The sequence below is a fragment of the Myxocyprinus asiaticus genome, chromosome 35 (assembly GCF_019703515.2).
Source record: "Myxocyprinus asiaticus isolate MX2 ecotype Aquarium Trade chromosome 35, UBuf_Myxa_2, whole genome shotgun sequence".
Classification (NCBI taxonomy): Eukaryota; Metazoa; Chordata; class Actinopteri; order Cypriniformes; family Catostomidae; genus Myxocyprinus; species Myxocyprinus asiaticus.
The window spans coordinates 31,580,882-31,602,551 of NC_059378.1; the positions used below are offsets into that span (position 1 = coordinate 31,580,882).

The 21,670-nt window shown below is 38.7% G+C and overlaps 1 protein-coding gene across 2 annotated transcripts in view; it reads left to right on the top strand.

Annotated features, from left to right (window-relative positions):
• The window catches only part of nckap1l (NCK associated protein 1 like), a 165,353-nt gene that overhangs the window by 53,656 nt on the left and 90,027 nt on the right, over window positions 1-21,670 (top strand). For both annotated transcript variants that reach the window (XM_051672270.1, XM_051672271.1), the window contains 5 exons: window positions 3,414-3,470; window positions 3,589-3,685; window positions 4,579-4,688; window positions 12,526-12,658; window positions 12,749-12,830. In XM_051672270.1, the coding sequence (XP_051528230.1) occupies window positions 3,414-3,470; window positions 3,589-3,685; window positions 4,579-4,688; window positions 12,526-12,658; window positions 12,749-12,830 (479 nt within the window). The remainder of the gene's footprint in view (window positions 1-3,413; window positions 3,471-3,588; window positions 3,686-4,578; window positions 4,689-12,525; window positions 12,659-12,748; window positions 12,831-21,670) is intronic.

Consider the following 21,670-nt stretch of genomic DNA (forward strand, 5'->3'; position numbering starts at 1 on the left):
CGCAAGAAAAACTTTTATCCAAGTTTCCATATTCTGTGGGGAAATTCTGTGCCGGAATCAGTGCCACGTCTACATGTTCCAGATTGCAAGGATCCTCACGGTGCTCCAGGAGATCAGCATTCCCCAGTTCTTCATGTTCAAGGCTGTTGAAACAGAATCCAGCTCCTTCTCCACTGCAAAGAACCCCAGCAAAACCAGTGGAAGACATCTCCATCACCGAGCTCATCACTTAAACGAGCAAGCAGATTGTACATATCACTATCCAAACTTCTTTCCAGAGATCTTGACATTAGTGTATACTATCAGTTTATGAGGTTCTAATGTTCTTTGGGTATTGCGTAACTGACATCAGATGTCTAGCAAATAATCTTGAATTATTTGTTTGATTAGAGATAAGGTCTTCATCTTATTAGTTTACAGTGGAACAGCAGTTCATCCTTACTACATTCTGCCATAGCTAGATCCAACTCAACCATTTGTATCTTTCCATCCAGTGCAGTTTTTCTTATCCATTCATAGTATCTTTTAGCATATTAGTACCATTTAGTTTTTCTTGTTTATTTTGTTGTAAATAAAATTAATTTATTTCAACTGTGTCTTCCTTGTGTTGATAAAACAGTAGGGGCTCTAAAAGTTAGGTAGAATCTCAAAAGTCCTTCAAATTAGATGACCCACTCCCTCCAATTTTCATATATCTTATTTATTGAATGGACCATTTGAATCATTCTTATACTGTTAAGGTGAAATTCTTTAGCTGGTGCTCAGATTCATAAATGGTAAGAGGGGTAATCTGACATTCATAATACATACATTGAGTGGCCATGTAATTATCACTACAAAAGACAAGGTACTTCATGTTTTACCTAATCAACAGCATTGCTTTTTGAAGATATACATATTTTCTGAAATATATGCCTGCAACACATTCCAAAAAAGTAGAAACATGGCCCATTTAGGACTAATAACAATCTGGCAAGTAGAAATAACAAGTTGATGTGAAACAGGTGATGTTAAACAGGCAAGGCAATCATGTTATATTATATAAGGAGCCTACAAAAAAAGCCTAGTCCTTCAAGAGCAAGGATGGGTTGAGCTGTGCCAATTAGCCAACAGAAGTGTCAGCAAATAATCCAGCACTTTAAGAACAATGCTCCCCAAAAACAAATTGGAAGGATTTTGGTCATTTCACCCTCTACAGTATACAATATAGTTAATAGTTTCAAGCAATCCAGTAAAATCTCGATACGAAAATCACTTCTGAATGTACGTAATCTCCGATCCCTCAGACGTCACTGTCTTAAAAACCGTCATGTGTCTGTAATGGATATCATGACATACTTCGGTAAACCTTTGTACGGCAACACCATTTGCCGTTGCATCAACAGATGCAAGTTAATGCTTTACTATGCAAAGCAGAAGCCATACATACACAATATCCAGAAGCGCTGCAGACTTCTCTGGGCTCGGTCTCATCTGAAATGGGAAGTAGATAATTTTGTTTTGTGGTCCGACAAGTCCACGTTTCAAATCCATAATTTTCTCTGGGCCAAAGAGGAAAAGGACCATCCAAGCTGTTATCCATATCAGGTCCAAAAGTCAGTGTCTTTTATGGTGTGGGGGTGTATCAGTGCCCATGGCATGGGTAACTTTATGCAGAAAGATATGTACAAATTTTGGAACAATATATGCTGCCACCCAGACATCCCTGCATTTCCAGTAGGACAATGGCAAACCACATACTGGCCGGATTACAAAGCTGCGTAAGCAGAGAATGCAGGTGCTAGATTGGCCTACCTGCAGTCCTGACCTGTCTCCAATTGAGAATGTGTAGCGCATTATGAAGTGCAAAATACAGCACCATACAATTGTGCAGCTGAAGACATGCATGATGGATAAATGCTAAATTTAACAAACTTGTGTCTTCAGTGCCCAAATGCTTAATAAGTGTTATTAGAAGAAATGTTGATGTTACACAGTGGTAAACACTCAACTGTTCCAACTTTTTTGGAGCATGTTGCAATCATGTGATTTAAAATGTGTGCATATTTAAAACAAAAAACAAATTTAAACATCAAATAATCAAACAATCGTGGCGTTGTAGTGCTTTCAATGTAGCACAAGGTTAATATAATTTACATATCACTGCTTTCTGGTTTTATTCGCATTTTGCATACTGTTTCAACTTTTTGGAATTGGGGTTGTTGTTTCTCCCTTGCCTGGAGGTGCTCCTGAGGGGAGGGGTACTGTCAGGGATTTAGAGTGATCGTTCTGGGGGATTTCCCAGCAGGGGCTGATTAGTCACGGACATACACTTCATCAGCAGCACCTGTTTGACATCCTTCTCCCTTTATGACCTTCTCATGTCTTCAGTCCTGTGCCAGATTGTTCCTTGTGTGCAGTCGTGGCCGTTTGCTTTTGAATATACTAAAACAGTTGCCAGTTGTTTTACACTGGTTTGGTTGGTTGGTCCTTGTTTTCTGCCAATCTGTTTGCTGGTCCTGTCCTGTCTATCCTGTGTGTTTGTCTCCATCCCAGACTTCTTTGTTCTCTGCTCCAGACATCTGCCCAGCCTGGTTCTTTGTACCTGTCATCATCTCCAGTGCTCGTCTGCCCAGTGACTGGACCCCTACTGTTGGGATTGGTTCTCTTACCTACTTACCTCTTCTGTTGCTCCAGTCCCCTTCCTTTGGCCTTCCATTCCTCCTGATCTATGTCTGGTCCATGACTTTTTGGGTGGATTCATGATGCCAGTCATTTCACCATCATCCTCCATTCCACCATTTCCCCACTGGGCTGCTGCCTACACATCTGTTCAAGCCCTGCTCCAGTTCATTTACCCACCTGCAGTTCAATAAACAGACCTGTTAATTGTCAGTCTCCAGTTATTGGGTCTTCATTCGCAGTCCTAAAACTCTTCCTATTTCTTTGGACTGGATGATGAGTGAGTTGAGTGGTAGGGTGAGTATGAAGGAAAGGGACGGAGAATCACGCAAAATGGGTTGAGATGAAATTACTGGTTGCAATTATTAGTGTGTTTTTCTATGTTAGATAAGGACGATCTAGGTAAATAATGGCAGAATAATCCTGCAATAGCCAATGATTTTTGTGGCAAAGCTGCTGACAGCAAAAGTTACAAAATATTTAAAAGTGGCCATTATTCATGCTTGAATCCATATGACTCCAGTTTAGGTAAGGATAGCTCTTCATTTGTTCTTGATTAGTCAGTTTCTTGACGTCATACATCCTCATCATTAATTCATGCTAAAGTATTAATTAAGGTATTAATTCATGATTATTCATGTACCCTTATTATAAATTGTAACCAGTACACCTTTAATAAATTAATATGTGTAATAATTTATGATAATAGACTTCAATGTAAACAGTGTAACACTATTTTTTCATATTCACAGATGCGGCAAGCGCATTGCTGACATCAAAGAATGCAAAGAGTTTGCCATTGTTAACTGGTGAGTGCCTTAAGTATGAAAGTGATAGGTCAAATTCAATTTAAAGTGTATCAACCTTTCTACAGTGCCCCTAGAACCAACTGCACACTAATGTTCACCCATGTCACTGTTATTTCAGTGGGGCATTGCGAAGAGAGAAGCGTAGTTTCCTAAGAAATGCCCTGAAAGAACTTACCAAAATTTTGGAGGATGAACCTGCACTGCTTGGACCCAAGGTTTCTATGACTCTATCATTGCCATTTATTCACATTTTTAAATGGCAGTAAAATGATTGAGCGGAAATATTGCTCAATAACCCTGTGCCATTAACTGTATATTCTTATGAGAGTTATCCCTGTTATGCAGTATCTTTTGAACTCTGTAACTTAAAATTGTAGGTATGTTTTGTAATTTAGGAAAGTATTGCTATAAAAGCTTATTGTAGATTTTTAGAAATATACTTTGATCAAAATCAGGCACTTAAATGTTTTCAATTATAACTTGATTTTTTTAATCAGTAACATAAAAATAAAATGAGTTTAAAGTGTGAGAAGCCACCTAATACCACATAACATCACAAAATTCCTCAAATCCACTGCTAATACTTATTTAAGTTTGTGGTGTTGTTTTACCAATAAAAGTTGACACTTCTTAGAGGATGATGCTATTAATTAAATGGCTTTTATTAGTTTATGGAATTTTACTTTTAAAAGACTAACAGAATGGAAAGTGATATTGAATACATAGAGGAAAATAATATTTCCAAGAAAACATATTTTCTTTAAAAAAAAAAAAATAAATAAAAAAAAAAAATAGAGAAAGGAAAAATGAAGATCTCTTTCAAGATTTATTTATAAATATGCAGTTTTTCATGTTAAATTAGTGCATAGTACCTGGGGACATGACAAAAATGTAGTGATGTTTCGTTTGTGAACAAATCAGCCTTTTTGAACAAATCTTTTATGTGAATGAATCATTCTATATATATAATATAGAGCAAGAGAGAGAGAGAGTCTAATATTTTATCCATTATGTTTAGACATATATGATGGGGACAAAAAATTTATTGCGTAACAGGAATGACATAGCTGTGACACTCCCTGTGAATCATAATATGTGTCTCTTGAAGGTGTTATATGTGTTCATGGCGCTGTCGTTCTCACGTGATGAAGTGCTCTGGCTCGTGCGTCATGCAGAGAACATCCCAAAGACCAAGACACCTGAGGATTATGCTGATTCGTAAGTGTCATATTAGGGGCAGTGCCCGGTTGCTTAAAGTGTAATTTTCCCTTAAGATCACCCAAAAGTTTCCCTTAATTTAACCTGAACCTAGGTGTTGCAGAAAATAACCGTTGAGTGTTACTGGAGGGATTTTATTAGTAAAACTTCATAATTCCTTATGGTTTCCCTTAAGTATTTTTTCCTTTACTTAAGAACACCCTTAAAACACGTTAAGTGTTGCATAAAGCCCTTTAAGTGCTATTTTCCTAAGGAAACCTTAAGGTTGGGAAAACTTCACCTTAAGTGTACATTAAGAGTTACAAGATTTCTAAAAAACAAGATGGCTTAGTTTGTAGAACCAATTGAAGATTACAGTGAGTCAAGGAGATTTTTTGATGATATAAAAACTATTGCAGGAGTACATATTTGACCGTCACACAATATGGGAAATCGGCAACAAGCTGGTGGGCGATCTAATAGGAACACACGCAGAAGTGTGTTTCTGCTCTCTGCATATTTATAAACTGTATAAATGGATGCATTAAAATCATGCCGCAAGTTCATGTGCAATATATATCATGAATATATACAGTATATAGGCTATATATCTTACAGCATAACTGACCACCACTAATATTCTTAGTTTGGGATGGCAATCAGTTCTCTGTAAAGTTATACAACATCTAAACATCTTGCACCACCATCCACCCCTTACCTGGCACAGTCATTCAAATTCAAAGGTGTCTTCCACAGGAGGGTGCTTACCAGCCGTAAAAGCAGAATCCTTCATTAATTGGTCAAACGTTTTTTTACTTACACTGGATATATTTGAATGCAAAAAAGTGTTTGGATCTATTAATTTCGAGGACTGTACTTCATACAAATGGAAATCTGCCCGTGTTTGTCTCCAGGAATTAGTTAGTAATCACAAATGACTGTGATTGGTGCAGCTTGAAAGGTGCTGAGAAAACTACAGTTGTCATGTGATAACGCTTCCCTCGGTCGGAAAATAATTTACACATTAATAATGACACTGAGAAACTTGAACAAAGTATAAAGTTAAAATATTTTCTATGTGGTAAAATTGCCCAAATGTTGGTCGGGACATTTCCGATCTTCTGAAAGTTGGTAGGGACATGTCATATCTGTAACCCAGACTCCGGAGAACAGAGGTTAAGATCCATATGTGGTTTAATAGTAAATGTGCAACTCATAAACAGACAGGCAGGGTAAATCACCAGTAATGGAACAGCGTAGGCAGATAAGAGACGTAGTAATAAACAGGCAATGGTCAGGGCAGGCAGCAAACAATCACAGTAAGAGTCCAGGTAAACAATGAGTAAACAAGGCAGGCAGAAGTGTATCAAAAGGTGGGTAACAGGCAGAAGTCGAACACAGGCAGGCAGTATAAACAGTGGTAAACGCTCAGAAATGTTAGCAGGAGTAAAACAAGACTTCACAATGACTATTGTTAGAACAGCGCTTAAATAGTCTATGAAATAGGGAACAGGTGTAAATGTAATCAGTCCAGGCAGGCGTGCTGGGAAGTGTAGTTCGAGGTGCCCTCAGAACTCGGGCAAGAGGGACCTCTGGTGGTGAGCAGGAGGAGTCCTTGAGTTCGTGACAATATCCTTGGTAACAGTAGAACAGTATTATGGTAAAACCTGGCTTACTGTAGTAAATCCCTTAACGGTTTCCCTTAGATAAGAGAAGAGTTTAAGGGATTATATGCTACACTTTCAAGGGAAAAATCACACTTTAAAGGTGCGTCCCAAACCGCACACTTCTGCATTATTCTAAGCCATTTTGTAGTGTAAGATTAAATAATGGAGAATGTAGCAACTGGCGAAACTTCAGTGGATACAGCACCTTACAAATTAGTTGAATGCTTTACCATCACCCCAAGCTGTGTGACTATGTAAGTTGTTTAATTTACAAGTGTTGAACTGAGGTTGGCTAACGCGCTAAAGCTAGCAGCAACACTTCACGTGCATTTGAAACGTCACTTCCGTCAACTGTTACATGCCGATTGCTTCTATGTAGTAAAAAAAACGTTAAGTGTTCCATTTGGGATGATACTACACTTTGAAAATTCATACACTACATGGCTGAGTGCATAGTATATTTTATAAGTGCATAGTGTATAGTGTGTCGTTTGGGGCACAGCTTAAGTGTTATACTTAAGGGAACAACTAAAGGTGTTTTATGCAACTGGGCACTGGTATTTTCTCATTCTAGAGAGTATTTAGTTTGGCAAAAATCTCTGTAGTGCTAGATAATGTCATTAATATTTTTGCCACATTTTCTTAGAAGAGAAATGCTTTACACTTTAAATGTGTATATCTGTTTAAGGTGTACTTTGTCAATGTTTACTAGTATACTAGCATATTGATGACCTCAAAGCTAATGGACATGAACCAAAAGCCTCAAAACTTCAGTGTTGATTTAATGGGGCCTGGAAAATTCTGGGTTCAATAGCCATTAACATTTGTAAAATGCTGCCAATTACCAAAAAAATAAAATAAAAATAAAATGCTGACTTTTCCCTCAGTTTGTAAGAACAAAGGAAAAATTAATGTACATGGAAGTCTATGGGCTCTATTTTTATACCTGTTAAACTGCGGTCACACTAGACTACTTCCATTTACTGTATATGTACAGTGTAAGATCTTTAGGCTTTTGTTTAACTTTTTCTATGTCTTGGTAAAAGTCTAGCCCAGCATTTGACAAAAAATAGGAAAAACAATTCCTGCTTTTTTGTCATTTGTGGTGAAAATGGTTATGGTGTTTAAACTATTTCTATGGGCTCTATTTTCATACCCGTGTTAATCTGCAGTCACACTACACTTCATGATGAGACCAGAAATGCAAGCTCATGCATAGAAATGTTGTATTACAAAGTTTGATTCTGACCTGAAAATTCATATGACGAGAAGGCAATTGAATCAAGTAAGCTGCTAGATCCATTTTATATGATCAGTTGTTCTGTCACGATTGAGGGAAGTCACGAGAGCGGGATCTAGATGCAGCAACTTTAATAACAAATAAATCAAATGCCAAAAACAGGGTAAACACTGGAACACGGAAATACTAGGAACAGAGAACTAAAACAAATGTACATAACACAGGAGCAAAACACATAACAACTGACAATGACTGGGTAGAAATCAGGGCATTATACACAGAAGGATACACGAGGTAATGGAAAACAGAAGACAGAGGCTAAACACAAGGCAAAACAACAGTAAATCATGACAGAACCTCCCTCTAATGGCCAGCTCCTGATGCCCAAGGAAGGCTGGAAAGGAGGCAGGGCAAAGATGGAGCTGGAGACCAAAGAGGCCAGAGCAGATCAAGTGGACGGCCTGGAGACCAAGGAGACCAGAGCAGAATATGCGGACGGTCAGGAGACCAGAGCAGATTAGACGGATGGCCAAGAGACCCAGGAGACCAGAGCAGATGGCCAGGAGACCAAGGAGACCAGAGCAGATCAGGCGGATGGCCAGGGGATCCAGGAGACCAGAGCAGATCAGGCAGATGGCCAGGAGACCAGAGCAGATCAGGCGGATGGCCAGGAGACCAGAGCAGATCAGGCGGATGGCCAGGAGACCAGAGCAGATCAGGCGGATGGCCAGGAGACCAGAGCAGATCAGGCGGATGGCCAGGAGACCAAGGAGACCAGAGCAGATCAGCCTGATGGCCAGAAGGCCCAGAGCAGATCAGGCAGACAGCCAGGAGGCCTGGGAGGCGGCCGCGGACTAGGGACTAGTTCAAGAGGCCTGGGAGGTGGCCGCAGACTTGGGACTGGAGCCATGGAAGACTCTGAGGATGGAGCCGTGGAAGACTCTGAGGACGGAGCCATGGGAGGCTTGAGGGGTGGAACCGTGGAAGGCAGAGCCGTGGGAGGCTCGAGGGATGAAGCCGTGGAAGGCGGAGCCATGGGAGACTCGAGGGGTGAAGCCGTGGAAGGCGGAGCCGTGGGAGGCTCGGGGGCGAAGCCGTGGAAGGCGGAGCCGTGGGAAGCTAGAGGGGCGAAGCCATGGAAGGCGGAGCCGTGGGAGGCTCGAGGGGCGAAGCCATGGAAGGCTCGAGGCTAAGAGTCCTGGATGACTGGGAACCGACCTCAATGGTCGTGAACATGGGCAGAGACTCGGGAACAACCTCTGTGGTCATGAACACTGGCAGAGACTCGGGAACGGCCTCTGTGGTCGTGAACACTGGCAGAGACTCGGGAATGACCTCTGTGGTCGTGAACACTGGCAGAGACTCGGGAACGACCTCTGTGGTCGTGAACACTGGCAGAGACTCAGGAACGACCTCTGTGGTCATGAACACGGGCAGAGACTCGGGAACATAGCGTGGAGCAGACTCAGGTATGGCTGTGACATGGTGTAGAGCAGATTCAGGCGTGGCTGTGACAAGGCGTGGAGCAGATTCAGGCGTGGCTGTGACGTAGCGTGGAGCAGACTCAGGCGTGGCTGTGACGTAGCGTGGAGCAGACTCAGGCGTGGCTGTGACGTAGCGTGGAGCAGACTCAGGCGTGGCTGTGACGTAGCGTGGAGCAGACTCAGGCGTGGCTGTGACGTAGCGTGGAGCAGACTCAGGCGTGGCTGTGACGTAGCGTGGAGCAGACTCAGGCGTGGCTGTGACGTAGCGTGGAGCAGACTCAGGCGTGGCTGTGACGTAGCGTGGAGCAGACTCAGGCGTGGCTGTGACGTAGCGTGGAGCAGACTCAGGCGTGGCTGTGACGTAGCGTGGAGCAGACTCAGGCGTGGCTGTGACGTAGCGTGGAGCAGACTCAGGCGTGGCTGTGACGTAGCGTGGAGCAGACTCAGGCGTGGCTGTGACGTAGCGTGGAGCAGACTCAGGAGTGGCTGTGACGTAGCGTGGAGCAGACTCAGGCGTGGCTGTGACGTAGCGTGGAGCAGACTCAGGCGTGGCTGTGACGTAGCGTGGAGCAGACTCAGGCGTGGCTGTGACGTAGCGTGGAGCAGACTCAGGCGTGGCTGTGACGTAGCGTGGAGCAGACTCAGGCGTGGCTGTGACGTAGCGTGGAGCAGACTCAGGCGTGGCTGTGACGTAGCGTGGTGCAGACTCAGGCGTGGCTGTGACATGGCGTGGAGCAGACTAAGGCGTGGCTGTGACATGGCGTGGAGCAGACTCAGACTTGGCTGTGACATGGTGTGGTGCAGATTCCGGTGTAGCTGTGTTATGGCGTGGAGCATACTCAGGCGTGGAAGGCTTGGAAGCCGGGATCAGGGTAGGGAGAGGAGGATCCTCTGAAGCAAGAGTTTCTAAAGTTAACTTCGCATATTCCTCCCAAGTGTCGTCTCCTGTCTCCGGCAATTCCCTCCACCGCTGAGCTGTGAGTCCTATCCGATAAATGGATTTCAGGTGGGAATCAGCAAATCCTGTGTAGCTGGCAATGGTGCAGAAAAGTTGGGAGTATTCCTTGATGGGTAAATCCACCTGGCTCAATTGAATAAAGTAAGCTGCTAGATCCATTTTATATGATCAGTTGTTCTGTCACGATTGAGGGAAGTCAAGAGAGCGGGATCTAGATGCAGCAACTTGAATAACAAATAAATCAAATACCAAAAACAGGGTAAACACTGGAACACGGAAAGACTAGGAAGAGGGAACTAAAACAAACGTACATAACACAGGAGCAAAACACATAACAACTGACAACGACTGGGTAGAAATCAGGGCATTATATACACAAGGTAATTACGAGGTAATGGAAAACAGGTGACAACAATTGGAAACAGCTGGCAGTGATGAGGGCAGTGAATTATGGGAAATGTAGTCCGGGGAAAACAGAAGACAGAGGCTAAACACAAGGTAAAACAACAGTGAATCATGACAGCGTGTATCCAATAGATTGAAACATCACAAATTGACCTCTGGGCTCAATACAAAGAAAACAAAGTTGCATTTTTTTATTGTTACGTGAAAGTGGAGAAAATGCTATATTTTAACATTATGAATGCAATATTATTTGTTATTTGTGATTTATTATGTAATAAAAAGAAAAGCCTTAGAGCATAACATCATAGTTCATTTCAGGGTCCAATGTAAATTTGCATAGTTAAAGTTTAGTGTTACCTTGACTTAAGGCACAGGGCTATGTGCTGCTAATCTTATTCAATTTTCATGACAGCGTAAAATAAAAATAAAAAAATAAATAAAAAAACAGCTGTATGTGGCTCACCAATCAAAAATGTTCGTCTAGCACATGTTAACATAGAAAAACAATGGAAAAAGAGCACAGACACACACACAACAGGGACCTTAAGTTGCTATTTTTAGGAAAATTTGGCATTACGCTTACAACGTCAAGTCTCGTTCTTTTTTCTCAGTGCAATGTCTAAACTCAATCCTTGCATTTGCATTTTGAGGATTTCATTCAGCAGGTGCTATCAAAGTACATGTCCAAACTCTAGAATTACAATGGAACATAAAATTAGTCCCTACTACAGTTAAAATTAGTGATGGAGTTGTTTTTTAGTAGATCAATATGATAAATTAGTTCTCTATAATTTATAAATTTAACAGTTATATACAATTATAGACAATGATATTGTACAGGTGCATCTCAATAAATTAAAATGTCATAGAAAAGTTCATTTATTTCAGTAATTCAACTCAAATTGTGAAACTCGTGTATTAAATAAATTCAATGCACACAGACTGAAGTAGTTTAAGTCTTTGGTTCTTTTAATTGTGATGATTTTGGCTCACATTTAACAAAAACCCACCAATTCACTATCTCAAAAAATTAGAATACATCATAAGACCAATAAAAAAAACATTTTTAGTGAATTGTTGGCCTTCTGGAAAGTATGTCCAATGTACAATTGAAAGAACCAAAGACTTAAACTACTTCAGTCTGTGTGCACTGAATTTATTTAATACACGAGTTTCACAATTTGAGTTGAATTACTGAAATAAATGAACTTTTCCACGACATTCTAATTTATTGAGATGCACCTGTAAATACTCTATTAAATCTGATTTAATGGAGCCTACATCCAATTAGTTCTGACAAGCACCACCTTTTCCATGTGTAAAGAGTGTGTCATAGACATTCAAGAAGAAATACACAAAATAGCGCAAGACACAAATGGTCTATATTACTACTGTCTTCTAATGTATTGCATACTGTCATAGGTGCCGATCCATGCGCAATATGTTTATAAAAGCAAATTAATGTAATATATTTATGAGCAGTTAACATTTGATAACCATGTTTCTGATATCCGTCAGTCTTTTTTTTTTTTGCATAGCATTTGATCGATCGCTATTCATTTCCAGTGGTGTCTTGCACACACAATAAGCAAAACAAATCATTGTTTGTTTGAGCATCATGACGAGCCCTGCATGGCAATATTTGCTCAGCTAATGGTTTGAGTTTGGGGCGGGACTATCTGTTTGTCTGACCAATCAAATATGGGTGGAGTGTTTGGGAAAACTCATTTGGAAACACTCACTATTTTTGCAGTTCCATATAGTGATGATACTGGTGCAGAAATTACACACTTAAATTGTAAAGGAATAATCTAGGTTCAATACAAATTAAGCTTTGTGTCCATTATTTGTCCATTAGTTTGTAAAAACAGAGGGAAAAAAATAATCATTCAAGTTAGCATTAAATTTAGCAGGAATTAGGAGTGGCAATATGACTTACTGTCACTGTGATGCTCATAATCTATACGTGAAAAGAGAAGCACTGGTGATTTTGTAAACTTACAAATATTCAAATTGAAAAATTAAATTCCCCAGATTGGTTTGGGAAATGCAGCATCATAATAATGGACATTTTGTTCATATGTTACATGTATTTGTTGTGCAGAAGGATTGCAGAGCTCCTGTACTACATGGAGAAGCTGCGAGCGCTTTTGACTCAACACAGTTATGTCATACAGCGTTATCATCTTCAGTACCTGTCACAGTATGATGCTCTAGCGCTCAATGATACCATTCAGGTACTCGATCATGGATTCTTTTTCTATACAGTTTTCTCTCACATTTTTTCAGAAGGCATATAGGCAGTTTGAGTGTTTCCTCAATTTCAGGGTATGCTCGTCTGTCCAGAGGAAGAATCTGTTCTGATGTCTTCATTTGTCTCAACTCTGTCTGCAATGAGTCTCAAACACTGTAAGTGCTCTTTCCATTTTATAGATGACCTGTACTGCCCTGCAAAGACCAAATGCAGTAACTACACATTCTGTCAATTACAACTGAAATTGTGTCTATTAGACTATGTTCTGTCCTGTGACAGAGGGGTTTAGCTCGAATTTGCAAATAATAAAGTGCAACAAACCATATAACCAACTACAACCCCAATTCCAAAAATGTTCAGGCAGTATTCAAAATGCCAATAAAAACAAAACGGAGTGATTTGTAATGTACTTTGACTTGTACTCAAACAAAAACGTAATGTTTTACACAACAGCACTGCCTTTTGAAGATATAATTATTTTTTTTTTTTCTGAAATTGATGCCTGCAACACATTACAAAAAAGTTGAGACAGGGGCAATATAGGACTAATAACAATCTGATGAGTTGAAATAACAAGGTGATGTGAAAATGGTGATGTTAAACAGGTGAGGCAGTTGTGTTATAGTATATAAGGAGCCTCCAAAAAAAAAAAAAAAAAAACACCTAGTCCTTCAAGAGCAAGGATGGGTCTAGGCTCGCCAATTTGCAAACAGATGCGTCAGCAAATAATCCAGCGATTTAAGAACAATGTTCCTCAAAGACAAATTGTAAGTATTTTTAGGCATTTCACCTTCTAAAGTGCACAATATAGTTAAAAGAATCAAGAAATCCTGTCAAATCTTAGTGCATAAAGGGCAAGGCCAAACACTACTTCTTAATGCACGTGATCTCCGATCCCTCAAACATCTTAAAATCGTCATGCGTCTGTAATGGATATCATGACATGGACTCAGGTATACTTTGGTGAACCTTTGTCAGTTAACACCATTAACTTCATCCACAGATGCAAGTTAAGGCTTTACTCTGCAAAGCAGAAGCCATTCATCAACACTGTCCATAAGTGCCGCCAACTTCTCTGGGCTCTGTCTCATCTGAGATGGAAAGTAGAACAGTTGAATCATGTTTTGTGGTCTGACGAGTCCAAATTTCAAAAAGTTTTTGGGAAAAAACAGCCGCCGTGTTCTCCAGGCCAAAGAGGAAAAGGACAATCCAAGCTGTTATCAGTGTCAGGTCCAAAAGCCAGTGTCTGTCATGGTATAGGGGTATGTCAGTGCCCATGGCATGGGTAACTTGCACATCTGTGAGGGCACCATTATTGCAGAAAGATAAGTAAAAATTTTGGAGCAACATATGCTGCCATCCAGATGCCATCTTTTCCAGGGACGTCCCTGCAATTTCCAGCAGGACAACATCAAACCACATACTGCCCGGATTACAAGTACATGGCTGTGTAAGCAGAGTGTGGATGCTAGATTGGCTGAGAATGTGCGGCGCATTATGAAGCACACAATACGGCAACGTAGGCCTCATACAATTGCACAGCTAACGACCAGCATAATGGATGAATGGGGGAAAATTCCGTTTGCTAAAGCACTGATATAACCTCCCTATCATATTTTAAAACAGGAAAAAAGTTTCCATCCAAGGATTTTTTTGCGAAAAACGTTTTAGCGCAAAATAAAGCTGATGGAAACACAAATTATCGCTAACATTTCATGAGTGTCGACATAATATTTTTCCATTTAACTCTAGCGCATAAACTATATGTCGATACTTCAAATGTCGCGAAAAACTGGTTTGGAAACACTTTTTGTCGAGAAAATTGGCATTAAAGCAAAAATGTAGTGTCACAAGACAGAATTTACCCTAATCATTAGCCTGTGTTAATCATGACGACAAGGTATATATCCTTGAAAGCCAATTTATTGTATGTGATTATGGATTGATCTTAACGGCATACCTGCACAGATCCGATGCTGCAAACATGACACTTTCAGGAGTGCCAACACAAATATCTCTTATCATGCACATCGACAAGTGCATGGAGAACAAATTAATGGCCACTGTGATTAATTTAATCGTGGTAGCCATCCATTTATTTAGGCTATTAAAGCTGCTTTTCCACACCATTCAAAATAATAGACAGCAGTCATGGAATTAGCCCAAAATACAAAAACAAACATATAATTTCTGTGCACAAAGATGTTTTAAATTAAAAATAAATACACAATACTAGAAGAAAAGCATCAGTGTGCTTTTTTGGAACACTAACATATAGCCCATTCTATAAAATGATTGTTTAGCTTACTTTTGAAAAAATGCCAGCAAAATTCCCTGTATTAAATTAAATAAATAACCAGTCAATAATTAATTACCAAATGAAAAAAGAATATTGTTAGGCCTATATACTTGCCTTTTCTTTACACAAACTTAAATTAGCCTTACCCTGTTCTGTAGATGAAAAATGTCGGCTGAATGACATTCTCAGAATGTTCTACACTTTTTTCAATACTATAAACTATCAGTACTATTTGTCCAATGCAGAGTTCACTTTCAGAAAATGAGCTTTTGAACATTTAAAACTTTTAAATATTTTAAATCTAACCCTCTTTACCTCGGATCACATTTGCTGAGCTTCAGAAAAGTATATTGCATAATGACGCTAAAATTAATTTTAGATGATAATCAAGTTCAGTTGGTCATTAAAAGTTGCTGAAAAATATGCGGGACATGATGCAGTTGTGATGGCAATGCTTTAGATTAGATGATTGTTCAAAATAGCCTATTGAATATCAGGAATGTATCATATGTAAACCCTGATATTACACCACATCAGTTTATCTTTAATAGCTGTGCACACAGCATATACACATCCATGGATGGTCCTTAGACTAAGACCGAAAGTTTCCCCCACTACTTGGTGCAGGTTGCCAGCTTGAAGAGGGCCATGATGATTCGCTTTTGGGTCGGAACCGGTGGCAACCTGCGACAGGTGCAACATCAGGACCAATATTACAGTCCTATCATAAGGGGAAAAGTTCCCTTTTGATTGCAATTCCTCCTCTACTGATTGCATTTATTTGTGAAATTAAAATGATAGTAAGCTGTCTAATTTCATTGAATTGAATACTCTCCCCATTTTACCAAAACTTTGGAGGAAGCTTAGGGACATCTGGGAGGCAGAAGGTACACAATTAGCAATAAACACACATTTCTCTATGGAAACTGCTTAAGGCAGATTTCTTTTACAATAAACCAAAACTTATTTTTGGATTATTAAGGTTTATTAAGGTTTTTTTTAGGCATGACGTCATCACGCACACCATTTTTATCGATAAAAGGCCATTTGAATGGAAACAGGCAGAAGATGGCAAATTTCCCAAACTTTGTTTTATGCATTTTCACTTTGTCGATAATAAAATAGCACGAAAAGTGGATGGAAACTAGGTTAATGACACTAACCATTCCGGGTAGTGAAACACTGTTCAGAAAATTACTTCAGATAGAGTGGTAAGGGAAGAGATAAAACGGCCATAGACGGGGAACGTAATATAGTGCTACTAGCCAAGAGAGTAGTGAACCAATGAAAATAACAACTCTTCACGGATATAGTGGAAGAGAGAAGATGACGTGGTCATTAGACCGGTCTTTAAATGGCGTTCAAAGCAGATAAAAAGATGTTCAGATAGCCTGAATTGACTCGTTCGGTTAATGTACACTCACTGAGCACTTTATTAGGAACGCTATGTCGTGGTCTTCTGCTGTTGTAGCGCATCCGCCTCAAGGTTCGATGAGTTGTGCACTTTGAGATGCTATTCTGCTCACTACAAGTGTACTGAATGGTTATCTGAGTTTCCATTCGCAGAACTGCTGTTCACTGGATGTTTTTGGCACCATTCTGAGTAAACTCTAGAGACTGTTGTGTGTGCAAATCCCAGGAGATCAGCAGTTACAGAAATACTCAAACCAGCCCGTCTGGCACCAACAATTGCGCCACGGTCAAAATCACTGAGATAAATTTTTTTTGCCATTCTGATGGTTGATGTGAACCTTAACTGAAGCTCCTGACCTGTATCTGCATACTTTTATGCATTTCACTGCTGCCACATGATTGGCTGATAAGATAATCGCATGAACAAGTAGGTGTATAGGTGTTCCTAATAAAGTGCTCAGTGATTGTACACGTGTCATACCCTCATAAGGCGGTCTGCATGCGCAGTCTTTTAGCCTCATCCAACTCAAAGGGAGAAATAGAGAAAGCTTGCAGGGTGACCCAGGGTGCTGTGTCCTCATCACAGGAGGAAAACCAGTCAGCAAAACGTTGCCACTTTTTGTGGCAACAAAATTATCACCCCTCGTTGAGGGGGCCCTGGCCTGTAATATGGGGTCGAGCACTGGCTGCAACAGCCCAAGTGTGTCAGACGAGTCCCGTTCAGGGGCAAAACATGAAATTTCCACAGCTCCGTTTGGGGATGCCAGATCATGCCTCGAGCTTACGAGAGCAGTTCCCTCCCTAAGGGAATTTACCATGGGGGAGTATCCAGCAGATCCGGGAACCAAAGCCTGGGAACACATCCCAAAACCCAAGTCTCCATTACCCTGGCCTGACTCTCTGATGCGAGACATTCAGATGTATGGGGATGTGCGATGCATGTAATGATAGGAGATGAGACTCACTCCAGGGGAGAATATGAACAAATAAACATGCATATACAAATCTGAGTGTATGTGATGTAACATGAGTCGTGACAATCAGATGTTGTGTTGAGCGATAGAGACTGTTTGAGCAATCATGAACACTTTAAGCTTCACTCCCTTCAATATGCTCACTCGTGGTGTCAATCAAACATGCGCCCTCTCCGGGAGCTCTCAATATCTCATCAGTCACTCATCTCAGCGCTATTCTGTGAGGATCCCAATTTAAATCAGATTAATGTTGGTCACATTACCACTAATCACAGCAATTACATTTTTAACCATAACGGCACAGCGTCTTCATGCATCTGCTTAATAATTAGTGATTTGTGTTACAGCAAAACACCAAAGACAGTAAACAAATCATAGTGCATTCTGGGTAGTTGCCGCCATGTTTTAGGACACACTCATCAGTTATCAGATATTAGTACACAGTGATAATAAACAGAAAAAAAACAAAAACAATAATGGACCGAATGAAGACCAATCGCACTCCATTTGAAATACGGGTTCCATGCCGGTCATGAGTGCGATTATGGCAGTTAATTACACAACAAGCATTCACCATTGTTACGTATTTTTATCTGTATAATACAAACTATACCGTCTGTTTCCAATACAACACAGTATCCACCACAGCTTCCGTGTCCTAAAGTCCCAACATGCATTGCGTTGCTGACGTCACATTCCCAGAAGCTATTACATTAGGAGACAACAGACCGGCGATGTTTCCTTGAAGGACAGGTTATATGACCGCGGTAAAGTTAGTTTGATTATTACATTATCATCAAATACATAAGTACAGTAATCAATTATTTTAGAAAACTATTCACTAAAATTCACCAAAATGATATTTTAACATTCTAAAGGCTGTAGTAACTTCCCAGAGGATAGACAGACTACAGGTGAGATTATTACATTATCATCAAATACATAAGTACAGTAATGAATTATTTTAGAAAAATATTCAGTAAAATTCACCAAAATTATATTTTCTCATTCTAAAAGCTGTAGTAACTTCCCAGAGGATAGATGGACTAACTACAGGTGAGATTATTACAGTATCATCAATTATATAAGTACAGTATTCAATTATTTTAGAAATAAATTAACCAAAATTCACCAAAATGATATTTTCTCATTCTAAAGGCTGTAGTAACTTCCTAGAGGATAGATGGACTTACTACAGGTGCGATTATTGCAGTATCATCAATTATATGAGTATAGTAATCAATTATTTTAGAAAAATATTTAGTAAAATTCACCTAAATTATATGATCTCATTCTAAAGGCTGTAGTAACTTCCTAGAGGATAGATGGATTTACTAAAGGTGAGATTATTACAGTATGATCAATTACATAAGTACAGTAATCAATTATTTTTGAAAAAACAAATCACTAAAATTCACCAAAATGATATTTTAACATTCTAAAGGGTGTAATAACTTCCTAGAGGGTTGATGCACTTACTGCAGGTGAGATTATTACAGTATGATCAATTACATAAGTACAGTTATCAATTATTTAGAAAACAATCACTAAAATTCGCCAAAATGATATTTTAACATTCTAAAGGGTGTAATAACTTCCCAGAGGATAGACAAACTTACTACATGTGAGATTATTACAGTATGATCAATTATATAAGTACAGTAATCAATTATTTAGAAAACAATGACTAAAATTCACCAAAATTATATTTTAACATTCTAAAGGCTGTAATAACTTCCTAGAGGATAGATGGATTTACTACAGATGAGATTATTACAGTATGATCAATTATATATGTACAGTAATGAATTATTTTAGGGAAAAAAATCACTAAAATTCGCCAAAATGATATTTTAACATTCTAAAGGGTGTAGTAACTTTCCAGGGGATAGATGGACTTACTACAGGTGAGATTATTACAGTATGATCAATTATATAAATACAGTAATCAATTATTTTAGAAAAAATCACTAAAAATAACCAAAATTATATTTTAACCTACTAAAGGGTGTTGTAACTTCCTAGAGGATAGGTGGACTTACTACAGGTGAGATTATTACAGTATGATCAATTATATAAGTACAGTAATCAATTATTTTAGAAAAATATTCAGTAAAAAAAACAATCACTAAAATTGACCAAAATTAAATTTTAACATTCTAAAGGGTGTAGTAACTTCCCAGAGGATAGACAAACTTACTACATGTGAGATTATTACAGTATGGTCAAATATATAAGTACAGTAATCAATTATTTAGAAAAAGAAATCACTAAAATTCACCAAAATGATATTTTAACATTCTAAAGGCTGTAGTAACTTCCTAGAGGATAGATGGACTTACTACAGGTGAGATTATTACAGTATGATCAATTATATAAGTACAGTAATCAATTATTTTAGAAAAATATTCACTAAAATTCACCAAAATGATATTTTCTCATTTTAAATGTTGTAGTAACCTTTCAGAGGATATACGGATTTACAACAGGTGAGATTATTACAGTGTGTTCTATTATATAAATATAGTAATCAATTATTTTAGAAACAATTCTAAACATTTCTTTTAATACTGTATCTGCTTCCTATTATATAGGCTTAACAGGAGAGATGGCATAATAAAGTCTGATTGCTGATGGCAAGAGAGATCTCCAATATTGCTTCCTTGAACACGGTGCTCATAAAATCACTGTTGTGGAGAGGATGCTTTAACATCTGACTTCAGTAAATGTATATCAAATCTGGTGTCCTTTCTGATAATTTCCTTTACATATATTTAGTCATCTGTTCTGATGTACTGTTGCATCCTGTGCCTCAATGATAGTCAGACTCAGGGGTTCTTTCAAAGTCCACCACCAGCTTTTTTATGTTTGTGATATTCAGCTGCAGTTGTTTCCTACAATACAAGACAAAGTCATCCACCAGCTTTTTGTAATCGGAGTCTTCTCCATTTTCAATGCAACATCCAGTTGAAGTTTCGACTGCAAAACTTAATGCAAGGAAACTGTGTTTGTATGAGTATTTCTCCAACTGGATGTTTCATCAGATATTTCAATTTATATGAAGTGAGATAAGACCTGATATAAAAGTAATTGTAACGTTGAGACAGGCTGAAGACAGGAACAAACGATGACGAGTGAACCCAAGTGCAGTATTTATTAACAACGTGAAATCCAAAACGAAACAAACATAAATGACTTGACAACATTACACCAAAACAATACTTGACAAAAGACAATGGCAAACATGAGGGCTTAAATAAATGAACATGGGTAACCACATGACAGAGACAAACAATGACGAGACTAAACTAATGAACATGATAACAAGGCAATGAAACAAGAAACAATGATAAAACAGAACTGATAACAAGACTCATAAACATAGACCAATGAAGAGACAGGACTAATAAACATGGTGGAAAATGTTTAAAACACATTAAAAAATGACAATAATATTACTGTGATAATTCCCGGTAACAAATAAGTAGGATATCTGTGGTATTTATTTTTTCAAAAACTCTTTCATAATGATCCCCATGTTGTTATGTTAATGCTTATGTTTTCTAAACTTAGGTATATTCACTACATTTCCATTAACAAAATGTATAACAAATTCATAAAACATTTTCCACCAAAAAAGTGTATTGCTATTATTCTATATTTATTATTCCTTCTGTAAGACTATTTTAAATTAATTTGGGATCTTCTTTAAAGAATGTGACAGGCAAGTAAATTTGCAGTGTTTTTCATTTTATTTCAGTAAATAACTGAATAAGTTGTTGCTAATTAATTGGCTTTGAGTTACGTTGGAGATTTTAAGGGATACAATGGTTTTAATCGATGGTTGTTTCAGTCAGGACCATTTGCATCAAGTGTATCAATTTTACTTTCATTTGAAGTAATAATTTCATTGCATGCTTCTTTTCTAGGCTCTCACTGCCCAGCCATTCATGGGTAGAGCAGGGAGAACAGAACTGAATTTATAGTGAAAGTACAATCAGAGGACAATTTCATTAAATCAGGGCAAGAAAAATGTAAAGTAGCATTGGTCGCAACAGACAGGGAGGCAGAAAACCAGATGAAAAAAGCCTTAATTTAGAGACACACATGGAACATACAAAACTCCCTGAACAAGTAGCAGGAACAGACAGAAAGCAGGTGATCTAACACATGATAATCTAGCAAAAAGCTAAATAACTGGCAGAGTATAAATTCATAGGGGAAAAGAAGACACTAGCACAATAATTATGTGGGTGGAGGTGGATATAATTATATATATTCATGATTGTACTCATATTATAAATACTGT